The 16602-nt window shown below is 38.3% G+C and overlaps 1 protein-coding gene across 9 annotated transcripts in view; it reads left to right on the top strand.

Moving 5' to 3' along the window:
• Positions 1-16602, top strand: part of Dennd1a (DENN domain containing 1A) — a 480683-nt gene that overhangs the window by 141603 nt on the left and 322478 nt on the right. For 7 of the 9 annotated variants that reach the window (XM_052182389.1, XM_052182385.1, XM_052182387.1 and 4 more), the window contains one exon: positions 10339-10388. The exons of the other annotated variants lie outside the window; for them this stretch is intronic. In XM_052182389.1, the coding sequence (XP_052038349.1) occupies positions 10339-10388 (50 nt within the window). The remainder of the gene's footprint in view (positions 1-10338; positions 10389-16602) is intronic. 9 annotated transcript variants of the gene reach the window in all.

Raw genomic sequence — 16602 nt, 5'->3', positions numbered from 1 at the left:
TGTTTGAATCTTAGTCACACAAATGGATCATCTACCCCCAGAAAGAATCAGTGGTACTCTGAGAGCCTTTCTTGAACAGATGGAATGGGTCAGAGCTATATAGGTGGTGAGCCTGGATCTTTGACATGTTGAACTTGGGCCTAGAACTGCGGAGGCTGTCCAGAACAGAGGACTGACGACTAATTTACCTGCGGAAACTACAGTGTAGGTGTAGGAGGCTACAAAGAGAGAAGAAAGTGAGCGTCCCAGGAAGGGATTAAATTGAAAGGTGTTTGAGAGGGCTCCAGAAAGAAGGCTCTCCACTTTCTTCATCTAACAGAAGGTTGGACAAGTAATGGTATAGAACAGAGTAGTGAGTGGGGCATTAGGAAAACCGTGCCCCCCTCTTATGCTGCTTTAGGAATAATTACGAACAGAATGAATCTCAAGTGGAAAGATGGTGACAAATTCAGAGACCATGGAATTGTTTGCTTAGAAAAGCCATGGACCCCACCTGGGGATTGTGAGCGAAAGGAGGAAATGCTTATGCGATAGCTACCAAACAGTTGTGAATGCTAGGTGTTAGAAAAGAATCTATAATTCTGTTGTATATTTTAAGAAGTTTTCTGTTTAAAAGGCCTTTAGTAGACATTTGGACATTTAGCTACAGTCACATGTGATTGCCAGTTCACCATGGAGCCAATATGGGTAGCAGTGTCCTTTTACCTCCTAGGAAGTGCTTCTCAGCTTTTCTAATACTGTGACCCTCTAATACAATTCTCATGTTGTGGTAATTGTTCACTATAAAATGAATTCATTGCTCTTTTCATAACTGTAATTTTGCCACTGTTTGAATCATAATGTATGTCTGATATGCTGGATATTTCATATGTGACCCCTGTGAAAGGGTCATTTGATCCCCAAAGAGGTCATGACCCACAGGTTAAGAATCACTGTCTTAGGGGTTTCTAGAGTTTGGAATACTGCCGAGTCTTTGTAATATTAGTGCGCTCTCTCTCTCTCTCTCTCTCTCTCTCTCTCTCTCTCTCTCTCTCTCTCTCTTTCTCTCTGCTTCTCTTCTTTTTTCACCCTCCTCTTCTTCCTCCTCTTCAATTTTGTATGACTGGCATTTTACTCAGGTTTGTTCCCTGCAGTCAGCTAGTCAGATTCTGACTGGAAAACTGGCACTAGTGTTTTTAGTAATAGTTTTTTTTTTTTTTTAATGTGTGTGTTGGGGTGGGTGGTGGTGGTGTTTTGAGACAGTGTCTCACTGTGTAGCTCAGTTTTTTCCCAAGTTCACGATCCTTGTGTCTCAGCTTCCTGAGTATTAGGGTTGCAAGTGTGTGCTACCATGCCTGGCTGTGGGAATGTGTTGTTGTTGCCTTTTTTTTTTTTTTTTTTGTCATTTTCAAATTATGTTATTGTTTCCTTTTGACCCTTTTTAGTGGTTTTAAAAGTAGACTATATGATAGAAAATGTAACTGATCCCAAGCCATGAAATATTTACTACAGGCTCTTTAGAGAAAAGGGGGTATGTTCCTAAACAGATCTTTAGGTTCTAAGTTGTCAAAAAATGAAGCCCAGTTCAGTGAGCTTCAGAATAGCCTCAGTACTTTAGGGCTTCTCTTTGAAAGAGAGACTTAAGCTGCTGACTCCCGAGAATACATGTGATGAGTGAAAGACTGGCTTGAAAGCTGCCTTGTGTGACTTGACGCTACATAGAGAGGGAAACGACTTACAAACATTATGGGTCACAGAAGAATTCTAGAAAATGCGCAAGCCTATGCTGGTCCTGTTGCTGCCCTTAGTTTATCTCAGGCAGCCACAGGTAATTGCCAGTTCATGTGAGTTGAAACCGGGGTAAAATTAAAACATATATATATATAAGGTTGAATTCTTTTCTTATATTTTGCTAGCCTTTTGAAGAGATTTAAAAAAGTAAAATCTTGAATGCTAGATTTTAGGAAACCTCTTACAAAGTTGTCTTATTTTGCTAGTGTTTCATATCACCTGCCTTCTGTCTCAGCAACAGAATGCCATCAGTGTGTTCTGACTGTAAGTTTCTTCAGTCCAGACTCCTCCTTCTATCCCCCTTTCACTGTAAGTTGTGATAAATATTAGTTGTGAAATACAGATGGCTGTGCAGTGGACCCCGGTTTAATCAGTTTCTAAATAATACTCTTTCCAAAGCAGGTCTAATATTTACACTTTGATTCCCGTTTTCTGCTTGCAGTGTTTGTTGATGGCATCTATCTAATATTTCCTGGCACTGGATAAATAAAGGCTGCTATTTCCTTTTCAACATTTTCAGCTATTATCCCCATGCAAGAGCTAATAAGTGGAGGTTAGGTAAATTACTAAACCATGATCCTGTCTATCAGAAGAAGCTAGGAGCCTTGATTAACATGCTTGTTAACTGATAGGTTCAGTTCCATACTGGTAGTGCTAGAATACTTTGTATAAACCAAGCAGTACAGATTCCTTATTTTAGCACTAAGACTTACAAAGGCTTCTTTTAGCAGCCTTTAATTTTGTACTTATGTATGTGACATAGCCTGTGGCTGTGATAGCTACTGTGAATCTGCAGTTGTTTGGGGATGAAAGGAGGAGGCAGCTGGAAACTCGGTAGCTACATCTAGCTGTCTACCTAGAGAAGGCCTTGATTTCAAGTTTATCCAAACAAGCTCGACTAATCCCAACTATCTAGGGGGATCCACTGTCAAAACAAGCAGCGTGGCCCTGAGGCAAACACAGCCATACAGAAATGAAGGCTGGGGCTTCCAATACTCTGATGACTGCATACTGGAGGCTTTTTTCCCCCCAGAAAGAGGGTAAGAGAGGTAGAATTTGCATAATGCCTTTTCATTGGAAACTTTTGGAAAGCTGACAGACCCCCAGCTTATAGATCTGTAGCCACAATACAGAGTCTATAGGAGAATCCTTGAATGACCTAACCATATTGAAAGGAAATATAAAAGCGTCCAAGTATAGCCAAGAGAGAGAGGAAAAGAGGCCGATGCATTGTCTAACATCTGCTGCACTTCTCGTTAGTTTTGTTCTTTGCTATTCTATGTGGACTTTGGAGAAGCCTAAGACAGCCTAACATGAATCCTATAATCTTCCTTCTGAATATTTATGTAGCGTGCCAGCTTCTAAGCTGTCCTTTGCATTTTCCTACTTCCCCCTCATTTTCATGCTCTCAAATGAGGCCAACATTTCAAAAGCTAAATAAATGTTTGTGAATGTTTATAAAAGATTTGCATAAATTTGTCCTTGTCTGACAAAGATCACTTTTTTCTTATGCCAGTTCTGAAAAAAAAATTTTTTTTAAAGGTTTTGGTGCTTGTCTTGACAACAAAGTCCCACATCTCAGAACAATGATTGCTGATTAAGTGGGTATGCAATTGTGCCTGAATAGGCTTTCAAGATACTGGGTAAAAAGACCCATCATCTGAAGGCTGAATTATAGAATTTAGAAAATGTTATCAGAGGTACATATTTAAATAGATTTTTATGGTACCATATCATTAGATAAGACAAAGAGTTCTTATGAGTTAAAAGAAAAGTATAACCACCCATGGTTTAAGAAATTGTCCTGTATAAATTTTAATGATTAGAATGTTTCATTAACTCAGAATATCACCTCTCTGATGTTTGAACATGTTTAAAAATAATCTTTAGACCTTTAAGCATTTTTTGGAGCCTGTAAATCTCCCAGCGGCATATGTGAATATGGGTACTGGGGTGGTGATCAGAGGGAGTTTAGTAGGCAGTCTTTTATGACATCTGAATGCTCAATCATACCTTGAGAAAATACAAACTATGAAATATGTGTCAGTGCTTAATTATAGGACATCCATACACATAGCACCCAGACACTTGTGCCACCAGTGTGTTTTCTGAACTCATTTATCTTTTAAAATTAGAATAGATTTTGAGGGGTGGCAGGGGAAGTTGTGGGGAGAGGCGCTAATTTAGTTCCAAGGTATTGGAAGATTGGCAGCAGAGAGAGGTAACAGGCAGCTCTGTTCATCTTTTGGTTGTATTGGTTTAGAGGTTTAAGTTGTCATTAAGGCACAAACTAGAGCCACTTCTCTGACACAGTTTTTATCACATCTGCTAGGCTTGTGTCCCAAGAGGAGACGTGGGGAGCAGTGAATTCAGCATGGGCCCATTATCGACTGCTTTTTCGTGTGTTGTAAAAGGAGTGAGACCTCAGGGAGGCTTGGAGCCTCCTCCCGTGTAATGTCCAAGTCAGATTTGAAGGACTGGTGGCAGGAAAGCTTTGGCCTTGGGGTGTGAATTCTAAGAAATAGAGGCACAATTAAGTTTAAAAAATTCAAGGACTTTGAGCTTGATAATGAAAGATTTTTTTTTCTAGACTAATGTGAGCAGAAAAGATGCCCATCTGTGCACATTTTTGTGTGCATTTAAAATATTTAAAAGCTGACAGCTTTTAATATGCTTACAAAATAGTATTTTTATCAGTGCTCTTTTTTCTTTTTCTTCTTTCAGTGTTCTCTCTCTCTCTCTCTCTCTCTCTCTCTCTCTCTCTCTTCTTTCTTTCTTTCTTTCTTTCTTTCTTTCTTTCTTTCTTTCTTTCTTTCTTTCTTTCTTTCTTTCCTATTTTCCTGAGGGCAAATGACTTCTTGAGGGAATTTGTGTTTGCAGTTTTACTGCAGCGACCCTGTTGCTTTGGTATTTGCTGACTTGAGACCCTTTCCTTTTCCCTTTATTAGACTTGTTGGTAATAGACTTGCTCAGATAACAGGAATATAAATGATTAAGGAACCGATCAAGCTAAATCAATTTTAAGCAGTAAAGTGAAGTCTACTTCAGTACCACTGATGTCACAAAATATTAATTGTATGAAATGGTAACCAAATCATTTGTTCACTTTGGAACTATTTGACACAAACCTTATAAATTGTATTGGCATTTGACACAGGCCTCTCCGGTTTTAACTCTGCTGTGAAGTTTAAAGTTCATTAGGTGAACTTTTGGAATACAGGATACTTTTTAATATTGTGACCACAGAATAACTTGTTTGTAGGGAATTATTTGGATGAAAGGAAAGAACACAAGATAATAAACTGAATTTTGTTTTTAAAAAAACCTGGATTTTTACTTTGAACTTGAGGTCATACACTTCTGTGCAAATATGGATCTTTAAAAGTCTTTGATAATGTATATAAAAAGTTACTATATGTTGAGTATGTTGGGAAGGTCATTCTCTGGTAGAGTACTCACTTGAAATGCCCAAGGCCCTGAGAATTGCCCAACTCCCAGCATGAGTTTTTTGAAAAGATTATATGAAAGAAATCGTATGATACACTTATAGATTATGATGAATTTACTTGATTCTAATGGTATCTTTGCATTACCACATTGATTCTGAATGCTACGTATAAATCAAAATTCTATGCATTACTAAAATTTAAAATTTTAAAATGGGAGTAAATATTGAATATTCTTAAAAGAGAAAATTAGCACAGTGCATTTGAGCAGTATTGTTAAAAAACTGACCTGGCTTTTATGTTCAGTGTTGAAAGGCCATTCTGTAAAAACCTTTATTCAAAGCCTCTTTTTGTCACTGAGAGAGGAAAAATAAGAGATTTTAACCATGATATGGATCTTGAATTTAATTTGATGCTTATATTGAAAAATAAAATTTTATTTACTGATTTTACAGTTAGGAAACTTCTGATTAACATTCTTGAACCTGATGCTAATTAAACGTCCACGAGCTTCTGTTCACTGTTCTTAATCATAAACATTAAAAACCCTTGTTAGCGTTCCCTTGGAGTCCCTGGTGTTAACTTGGAATGGCCTAAAGTATAGATCGCGTTAGCTTTTGTGTGCTTGAATCGTGTGTGCTCTGTAACTTTCAGCTTGGGACTTAAGATCAGTCAGCGGCTTCCTGTCCCATCAGTGATTCTGCTCTCCCTTGGAGGAGTGGGAAGGTCAGCTTTTCCTCATGCTTCTAAAATACAGTCTGAACACAGTATGGTAGAAATATGAGCTTCTCTTTTCCTCACGTACCTATGATTTTGAAATTAACAAATATAAATATAAAAAAACTGAGGAAATGTTCCTCCACCAGCTGCCCTCCCTCCTTTTTGTCCTCCCTCTCCTGAAGGTAAATTATCAGCTGCTCTGTAAGCTTTTAGGATGCACTGAAAGGCTAATTGTAGTTTCACATATTTTAAAATACATTAGTTTATTCACAGTAATTCTTAGATGTTTTATTACACATCTTTGCCCCTCCCTCTAATTATGGTGACTGTGCCTCATTTTAGTGTTTCTTACTTCCAGGAGACACTGTAAGGTCAGCTGGCACATTTGTCCTTCAGAGAGTACTTACTTGTGGAGTATGTATGTCTATGTCTGACTGCTGTTTTCATCTGCCAAATAGAAGTTATTTTTGTTTATAGGTTTTATTAAAGATGAAAACAAAATATTTGGTTTAGGAAAGGATCGCTGTTACAGGATTGCCTACATCCTTTTGAAGCCCATATTTAGAGAGACATGGTCAAACCTTCTCTCTGGTTAACAGTCTCAGATAAATTCATTGACTATAGTCTTCAAAGCTTTATTCCCATTAGGACTCTATAATATTATAAATATAAAACCTGACTTAGTTCTTAAGAGAATGTCTCAGTGTTGGAACATACCTGTCTTTCTCCATAGTGAGGAAAATTCTCTTGATGGGCTTTCTGACCTGAGGTGAGACTTCCCATTAGGTAAGATGAACCCAGAGTGGACCAAGATTAGCCCTGAGTTAATTTCTGGCTTCTGTTGTTTTGTCCTGCCTTGGCTGTGTTGGCTTGGTCTCCTGGTGGACAGAGTTTTGTGCATGGTGCTTCCCTGCTCCCATACAGCTGGCTGTTTAATATATGCATAACTGAAAGGGTTGTGTGGCTGCTTCCCTCCCCCTCCTGTTTCTTCCCACTTAAAAAATTATATATTTCTTTAGAAAGAAAAGCATTTTGGAAATTGCCTATTTCATAAATTGTCTGGTGACACAAAGAGGTTGACTGCTATTTTCTTGTCTCATTTATTTTGAAAACTTTGCTACCAAACTCACCTTAATCAATGAGCTCAGTGTTGTCTCCAATAAGTTATGTGTTGGATATATTGATTGGGAGGGATTTTAGAAAACCCATCTGGGGTTTATAATGTCAGCAGTGTTTTGATTATGAAAAGAGTTGGAACCTGGGGACAAGGAACCAGGTGGTGAATGTCCTAAAGCCAGTGGTGACATGGTGTACTGGTTCCCTCCTGGGATCTAGTTCATGCCCTGCACTTTAGCTGTGATGACTGGCTACTGTAGATCTATCTATCTATCTATCTATCTATCTTTCTTTCTTTCTTTCTTTCTTTCTTTCTTTCTTTCTTTCTTTCTTTCTTTCTTTCTTTCTTTCTTTCTTTCTTCCTTTCTTTCTTTCTTTCTTTCTAAAATGTTAAAAAAAGTCAAACTGCATATAAAACGATTTGTGAAAATATAAACTCAGGAATTGATCTAGAGAACTGGCACACAGTCCTCCCCACCCCCACCTTTGCAATGAGGTCGTTTACATTTCATCAGCTGCCCTGCATTTCTGAGATCCCCTTTATGTTACTGGAGTAGAGGCTGAGCTGAGGCCTGCTGGCTGAAAGAGCTTGTGTGGGAAGAAAAACAGTGAAATTGACATCTACAAACCAAGTTCCCTAGCCAGACATAGTTGTTGAGAGAAAGAGGGGTTGGTCAATGATTGTTTCCCCAGTAAAATTAGTGTTGAAATATTCTGGGATACACTGCAATAACTAGAAGGCTCAAAAAATATTCAAATCAGGCTTTTATTCCCCTCTCCCTTGGAGAGTGGTCTTTCCATATGTGAATAATTGTGTTTTTCTTTGGACAAAGAGGATAAGGTAACTGAATATTTATATATAATGCAAGCATCAGTATGCAGAAAATTGGTTTATTTTGGCAGCTTTTATTTATAAAGAACATTGGTTGTTTCCCTCTCTTGTCTTTCTCTCCCCAAACTCAGAAGTAGATATTTTAGTTCTGATTGAATTGTGAGATTATGCCTATTACCAAATAGATGCTCATTTTGCCCTTCTGACAGCACACTACCATCTTGTTTGACTTAAATTGAAATATCAAGCTCTCGTGGCATCACAAACATGAAGAAGCATACGGTAATATGCAAACACGAGCCTGCATTTTCTTACATACCGTCTTCCCTCATCTCTCCTAGCCTACTACCTTGTTGTAAGAAAGGACAGTTTGTGGGAGGTGGGTTATATGCAGCCTATACTGGTCATTTCCATATTTGTTCTAATATTATTTAACCGTCACGTTCATGGTTGGTCATTACATTACATTAAAAAGTGGCAAGTAGTTTCTATATTGTAGTGAGTAATAAGTTGGGCATATTCTATTCCTTTGAATCTGCTGTAGAGCACAATGCTTTCTTGTAGCCATGGGGGTCCTTTCTTTCAAAAATCTTTTGAGGCCTTTTGCCAGTGCAACTCCAGCATAGAGTAGAGAAGTGCTTTCTGTACCTGAAACTTTTGAGGAGTAAAAGATGACTTGTCTTTGTAGCTGCTGATATTAGCAATGAATGGGCACATGGTATTTTTAAAGAATGTGTATTAAGGTGAGATAGGCCTTTTTGGTGTTATCATGGTGTCATGGGAGTTTTGTGTGTGGATAATATATTTTATAATTCCATTAAAATGAGTGTTTTATACGGTCTCTTTTCCAGCATCTGACTGATAATAATATATCCAGAGAAGCTGATCCCTATATAAAGTTCTATTTTAGCTCACACTACTAGTTTAAAACCACAATAGGTAGACTGCTGAATGCCATCAAGAATGTCCAGTTAATAGGTAATTCCTCTCAAAATATGCTTATATTCTTAGTTACTTTTTCTGTCATTACTGTTTTATGGCATGCCTTAACAGTGCTGTGATGTATATAGATCCAGTCCAAAATGATATTAAAACTAGGATATGCACAGTTGAATTGTGTTGGCAGAACACACACTGGCACAGCAAGTCAATGTGATTTCTGCTTCACTGAGTGGGTTATTAGATTGATGTGGTTTATTTCTTGAATGATAGAACTGGTTTTAAAAATAAATGAAGCGAGAAGCATCAATTCAGTTAGCATTGATAATTCATTATTATTGGTTCGAAAAGTGCTACATTTGTAAACTGATCTTTAATTTATCACTTGGATTAGAATTTGCAACAGGCAGGATTGTTTTAATTTGAACCAGTTTCCCAATGACAAAAAAAAAAAAATGTTCTTCATTTTGTCTTGAGGTTGGGTTTTTAAATAGTTAAACAAAATCAAATTCATGAAAGGAAGACTATTTAAAAATGTATAACTTTTATAACATTGGTTAGTGACCAACTGTAGGCTGTTCAAGCCTGTGGTCAAATTAAGTCAAGGTATAGAAAACTCTATGAAGGGAGTAGTAGTTAATTACTTGTAATGTGGTTAGCTGTGCTCATGTATGTGTACGTAAAAATGTGTCTATTAGGAAAAGTTCCCCTCCCATATTGTGTTGAGTGTCCCAGTGTTCTTGTTTTAATATAAGAACACTGTCTTTTATGAATAAGTTTTCAAGATGCTGCTTCTTCTTGTGTCTTCTCCTGAATAATATGTTTGCCTTGATGTGCCTCAGCATTTGTAAAAACATTTTCATGCATTTCAAACAGGTAAGTATGTCTAATTAAGATAATGATGTTTATCTAAAAACAGTGGTCATAGTTTGATTCCAGAATTACTATATGACAACGTTTTGATAAAGCAACCAAATGAAGTTTTAAACTCTAAAAATGAAGTTAAAAATTTCCAGGAACAATTATCTTCAAGTTGGCTTTCTATTCTGCTATAATTTGGCCTATTGATGCTGGGAAGCCTTGTCTAATCCTGGCCCCCTCTGTTCCTAGGTAACAGGCAAAAACAGTGCCAGCAACAGCGGCCCTGCCAGGCCAAACCCATGTGGCTCCGTGTTATTCACTCTGATCCATATGGTCAGGCTGGAGATGGTCCCTGGAGGGGTGTTAACACACAGCAACCCCAGCACCTCCCTCCCCTCAGAGCTCTCCTGCGTGGCGCCTGCTGCTTGCCCATGTGTGATTCTTGATTAATTTTTCATTTTTAATGAAGTTTGATCATGTTTATTATTTCTCATGATTGACTGCCTCGTACTCCTCCCGTGTAATTGATAAAGCACATATTTCTTCATCTGTCTCCTCTTTCTTTAGGGTAAAGTTGCTAGATGGTGTTCTGTGATTAATGTTAGATTTATTGGTCCCAATAGATGTTTAAATTATCTCTCTTTCTTTCCACAGGAAGTTCTACAGACTTTGACCAAGTTTTGTTTTCCCTTCTATGTGGACAGGTAGTGTCAGATTTTCTAACTTTATTAGTCAAAAAAAAAAAAAAAAAGAGTAGTAATAAACCTGCTATAGAAAATAAAAGCCATGCCATTCTTAACATTCTGTCTGTTTAACCATGATTTAATGCACCTCTGCTCCAAGGAGAGTTGCAGTATTCTCCTTTCCTGGGAATTTTATTGACACTATCAAAAAGTTTAAAGCTTAGAGCTATGTGTTGCACAGTTTGTGCAATGTATTTTGTGTGGCACTAAATTTTTGACTTTGGTTATCAGACGTAAACTATGATTAAGAATGGTTGGTACTTAATTTAATACTATTGTATTTGCATTTAAATATTAATATGTTTGGCTTAAACAAATAACATGATTATCTGGCTTTATGGTTTGTCAACCCTTGGTTTCAACTCTAAATTTAAATAGATGTGGTTCTATCTTGTTTAGAAGCATTTTACTACTTAAAAGATTTTTTTGCTAGATAGTGTTTTACATTTGACTGAAGATAGTGATCCTGGGGAATTGGTATTTTCTATAGGCGTGAATACTAAAACATACACAAGCTCCTAAACAGTCCTTAGTATTCTCAGCATAAGAAGTGATTTGTGGGGGAAAAGGTACAAGTGTAAGAACTCTGGGTAACTGAAATGCGAAGAGGCTCATTTTGTTTTGTTTGTAAATAATTCACTGCACAATGGCAACCTCTTTTCAAAAACTTTATTTAACTTTTTTTAATTGTAACCTTTTAATGTTAGCAAAATGGCAAGGTGGTGATCTTTATTTTATTTTCAAGAATTGTTTGCTATGGTCTCCATTCCAGTGAAGCATTTATTTTTGTGATTTTTTTTTTTTTGTCTCTCTTTGGTTTTCTTGGGAAATTGAACTGAGACTGTATATGCATTATATTTTCCCCCTTAATCCCACTTTTAGAGTTATTGAGCTTGTAGAAAATATGCGAATTATGACTAATAGATTGCATAGCGAAGTTGTATAAAGCGTAAGCCTTCTTTAGGAAGATTCTATCGTGTATGTTTAACTTTCACAAATAAGGCATGATGTAAAGGATTTGAGTGGTTTAGAGAGCATGTGGATAGTGTGCTACTGAGTTGATTTCTATATGTTGTGTTAGCAGTATCCTGGTTCATTTGGCATAAATGAAGCCTAATAGTCGTGTGGGATGAGACTTAGTAGCCACAGGAGTTTGAGTCCTAAAAGCAGCTCTGGAATGCTGCCGTCACTCAGCATCAATGTGCTCCCCACTTCTCACGTGTTGTTTGTAAGCCAATCAGCCATTGCAGTGCTTTCAGACTCAGAGCTTTTAAAACCGGACACCAGGATGTTTTAGTAGCAGGTCTCTGCTCAGAACAGAATAGCCTTGGTTTTAAGAGGGTCTGTCTTTGTATCCTATTGCTTCTATTAAAAAAAATAGCAAGAAGTATACAATATTGTTGAGAGATGTTCAATACAAATTTTGTATTTATGTATATGAATCAGCAATGTATAAAATTTCTAGCCACCTAAGAACTGTGTTACAAATTATAAAAAGCCACAGTTATACAAATTAATAAAGTTAAATATAACTAGACATTTGACAAAATATATAAGAAGACATTTTGATAGGGCTGCTTGTTAGAATGGTGATCTTGGATTAATTGATTTTGTAACTAATATTAGAAGACACTCCCACCATAATGCAAGTGTGTACATACATGTGTATATACAAATACATTCCTCTCATTTACTCTGCACACAAACACCCTGAATACCTGATCATCTGGATGATTTTGTTCTGAAATAAAATAAAAGTAGCATCCCTTCAGGGATTATTCTGAAACATCCTCCCCCTCTCTGTCTCTCTCTTTTTTGTTACCTGTAACATGGGAAGTTTCTTTATTGTTATCGGAAAACTATTTTTCTTGTGAAACGCATCTGTGCAAATCACTCACTCACATCAGTGGTGCTCTTTATTTTTTCTTTTGCATCATTATTTAGGGATATATTTTGATAATCAGTATGCAATAGTTTGTCTTCACATTGTATTATATTCCTTAAATTAACTTCTACAGCTGCCCCAAATAAGCAAAATAAAGAAGATCCCACTTTATTTGGGAGACTATTTTCTCTTCTTTTGTACCTCTTTAGGTAGTCATACTTTAATATAGAAGTCATCACAATTAGACTCATTTATAAGAAATACAGAGGTTTTAATGTCAGGATTTTTTAAAAAAATTAGTTGTTAGCAGTGTCAAATAAATGAAGCCAAGTTCTGAGGCATGCAAGTGTTCTCAGGTCTCTGGAACTGACTGACGTAGCAAATAGAGTAGCATGGGCAATGATGAGGTGAGCAGTGCCCAGGTAATGACCCTTCCTGACCTCTGCTTCTATGTCTTTCTACCTTAGGGAACAGCCATCCAACCTTCTGACACTCTATTCTGTACCAGGAGTGGGACTTGCACAGTCGTCATCAAATCTCCTGTCAGCACTGATGTCTTGCCATCTCTTGTGCTGTTTTAAGGTGGTTCTTTCTGAAACTAGGACTTGTCAAAAATAATAATGCTAGTATCTCTGCAGAAGAGAGCCTTTCTCATGTATTATCTCATTTTATCATCTGGCTGTAAGACAGAAGAGCAAAAACGTGTTCTTCATTTGAAATGTCTGAGTGTGGGAGGGATTATGACTCACCCAAGGTCCTGTTAGGCTTATAGCCTGTCCTAAGTTTCATCTCCCACTAGACCACCTTGTAGAGAGAAAGTAGCTAGCAAAAATAGAGAAATCAGGAAGAAAAATTAGCTTTGAGTGCCTAACTGATTCTTGTCAAGTGCTTCCCTAGCTGGTTGCTTCTTCCCTTTCTCTCTTAGCAGTGGTCAGCTTTTCTGTTGTATAAGCAAATGCTTATTCAGGACAGGTCCCATTGTGTTGAGGTAGATGCAGAATATAGAAGTGGTGTCAGATTTGAAGCTCTTTCCTCTATGTATTTCCCAATTTAATTCAGGACATTCTGTAAAGGCATTTTAAACACTGTTTGAAAGGATGGGGTGGTAACAGAAGACTAATATGCTCAGAGAGAACTTGTTGTGGTGGGTGAGACTTGTGTTGAGTCTGCCAGGCCAGTAAGAAGTAGGTATGGAGAAAAGTGAGCCTAACACCCCATATGTAACACAGAGCAAAGCAGAGGAGAAAACCCTGAGTGAGCCTGGAGATGTTCAGCCAGAGCAGATGGAGCCTGCTGGGGAGGCTGCCATGTACCGTGAGAGATTGGGCACAGGAGGCTCTAGGAATGTGCCTACAGGGTCGGAGAGTGCAGCATCTGCCTAGGACATCCCATTTTACAGAAGAGAGGCCAAGATCCACCAGAACCACAGTCATAGTGCTGGGGAAGGAACCCATTCCTGGCCAGATTTCTTTCTTCTCACTACTCTCTCGAAGCCCTTGGTGGCAGAAGGAGTGAAGTAACCACTGAGTTCTTGCATTACCTCAAGAAGGGTTCACTGTTCGTGATGAAAGCACTTTCTCAGAGGACGTGAGAGGCATGCCTCTATTCTATACTCACCAATGACAACATTTTGTGGTTTTGGATGCAGTCACAAATGCAAAGGGGCTCAGATATTACTTGGTGCTTGAGCTGGTATCTGCTATCTGCTGGGTTATGTACAGTCTTCTCTTTTTAATGCTGAAATATAAGCTAGTTACATTGTTACCATGCTTGATGTTCTGCATGTGGGCAGCAAAGGCCCAGCTAGGTTCACATTTGTGCTGAGCTCAAAGTTCTGCCTTTACTGTGTGGAGGGACCTGTTTTTCAAGCCCCTCATTTTGCAGCTACCTCTAATTCTACATTGTTTTTTCTTTACCATACTGCTGCCATTAGCTAATACAGCATAAAATAATTTATTTTGAAAACAATATGTAGTTACCGTAGAAAAGTAGAAAATTTAGGTAACTAAGGAAATGGCTCCCACATAGATACAGTGTTGTCTTAATTAGTGCACTAGTGTAGATCTTCACATACTTCTGTTTCTGCTACATACATTTGTTCTGCTGGACTTTAGTCCTTTAGTTTAGTGTAAATGGTGGGTTCAGCTGTGGCTCATGGTCAGTTCCACATATTAGTGAGTAGCATGGCAGTTAGCCCTGCTGACAGGGTGTGGGGTGGCCTAATGAGCGTTGTAGAATATAGACGTGTCCAGGAGGTTGGCCAATGACTTCTGTCCTGTGAACCAGGTTCTCTATAGTTCCTCTAGTTTTGATGTTTAAATTCTGTGGTTATTGATAATTTAATTTCTGTGGCTTAGATAGACAAGGTCAGGGCAGATCTTTGCTTTTCTTGAAAATGTCTGATGGTTTTCTTGACCAGATAAGGACTACACTCTTTCTAGTGGTCAGCAAACTTATTGCTCCTGTCCAGAACTCTTGGGAGCATGCCTTTCTCAACACTTGGTTTTCTGAGCAGGGATGTTAAGAAGCTTGAAGCTCTGGCAAATGCAAGGTGTGAATATATAGGAACGCTTTGTGGCTCACAGGCCGTCAGGGTAGGAGATAGAATTTGATAAAGGTTGGCTGCTGCTCAGCAGTCCACAAACTGAAGAACAGGATAATTTGGCAGTAGACAGTTATTAGTAAGCTACAGTGGGCAAGGTTTACAGTGTTTTAGTTCGGGCCATGCATTTTATAATTAAACTAGTTTTGGTCGTTTTCACTGTGTACTATGTGCTAGTTACTTTATATTCTTGATTTATAAACCTTAAAATCACTTTCAATGTGATGATTGATTTTACAGATGAGATCAGAGATATACAGTAGCTTGTCTGTCCTCACACAGCTTGTGCATAGAAGATCTAGGCTTCTTACACAAAACACAGCTCTCACTATTTTGTCTTCTCTCTCCTGTGTCATTCTTGGTGGCTTAAAATCAGCTTTTGGTATTTCTCCATTTCAAAGCAATACGGGCTTCTGACTCTCCTCACCTAATTACTGTCTGGTTCTGTAGTGCTTGCAAAAGTCCTCTGTAACCACTAACTTGTTCCTCAGTCCCATGCAGCCTCTCTTGTTTTTGACTTTCTGCTGTAACTGTTCTAATCAAGGCCACTCAAGGCCTTCTTACCACTCACAGAGATGCACATTTTCCCTTCTCATCTTGATGCATCAGGACAGGTGACCTTTCTGCCTGGTGGTAGTCTCTTTCCTTTCACGGTCCCTTTTCCATCTACTGTCTCAACTGGAATGTTTGTAAATGAGTCCTAGAGACTCTTCTGCCTCTCTGAGTTCTTTTCTTCATCATTTCTGTAGTGTTCAGTATCACCTGTGCTCAGATAACTCCTGGATATTTGCCTCCAATGCAAACATTTCTGTGGCTTCCTAACTACTGTGTTCAACTCTGTACTTGACATTGTTTTAGAAGTTTGAGATGAATGCTTTTCTTTTGATTAGAACTATTGAGTGGCCTTTTATTATTCCAAACACCCGCACCATCCACATCCACCCAAAAGAGGCAATATCTTTTTGTTTTGTTTTGTTTTTTTGTTTTTCAAAACAGAGTTTCTCTGTACAGACCTGGCTGTTCTGAAACTCACTCTATAGACCAGGCTGGCCTCGAACTCAGAAATCGGCCTGCCTCTGCCTCCCGAGTGCTGGGATTAAAGGTGTGCGCCACCACTGCCCAGCTAAGAGGCAATATTTTAATATGACTCATGTAGGAGGTATTCTGCATGGCCTGGTGCTCCCTTTATTTAGCACTCATGTGATGCTGCTATCCGTCTCTTGTGCTTTAGCATGACCCTCATACGCTTTTCTTTCTTACATGTGCCCAGTTCCTTTCAGCTCCAAAGTTCTTTGCAAAGCTTTCTCCTTTGCTGGAAATACCAGTTTCTTGAGCCTGGTGTGGGTATTCCATCTCAATCTTTGAGTCAATGTTGACATCTCTGAGAAGCTGCTGTCCAATTAGATAGTCAGCCATGGTCTGTTGAGATGGCTCAGTGGCTAAGAGCACTGACTGCTCTTCTGAAGATCCTGAGTTCAAATCTTAGCAACCACATGATGGCTTACAACCATCTGTAATGAGATCTGTTGCTCTCTTCTGGTGAGTCTGAAGACAGCTACAGTGTTCTAACATATAATAATAAATAAATCTTAAAAAAAAAAAAGGTCCCCTTGATAGTCAGCCATGTGAGTAGTAAGATTTCTGTTTTTTTGTTCAGTATGTATTTCCAGCACATATTATATCACCCT

This window comes from Apodemus sylvaticus, chromosome 5 (genome assembly GCF_947179515.1).
Source record: "Apodemus sylvaticus chromosome 5, mApoSyl1.1, whole genome shotgun sequence".
NCBI classification, from domain to species: domain Eukaryota; kingdom Metazoa; phylum Chordata; class Mammalia; order Rodentia; family Muridae; genus Apodemus; species Apodemus sylvaticus.
The sequence above is the reverse complement of the archived record's forward strand: the minus strand, read 5'-3'. Positions and strand labels throughout refer to the sequence as shown.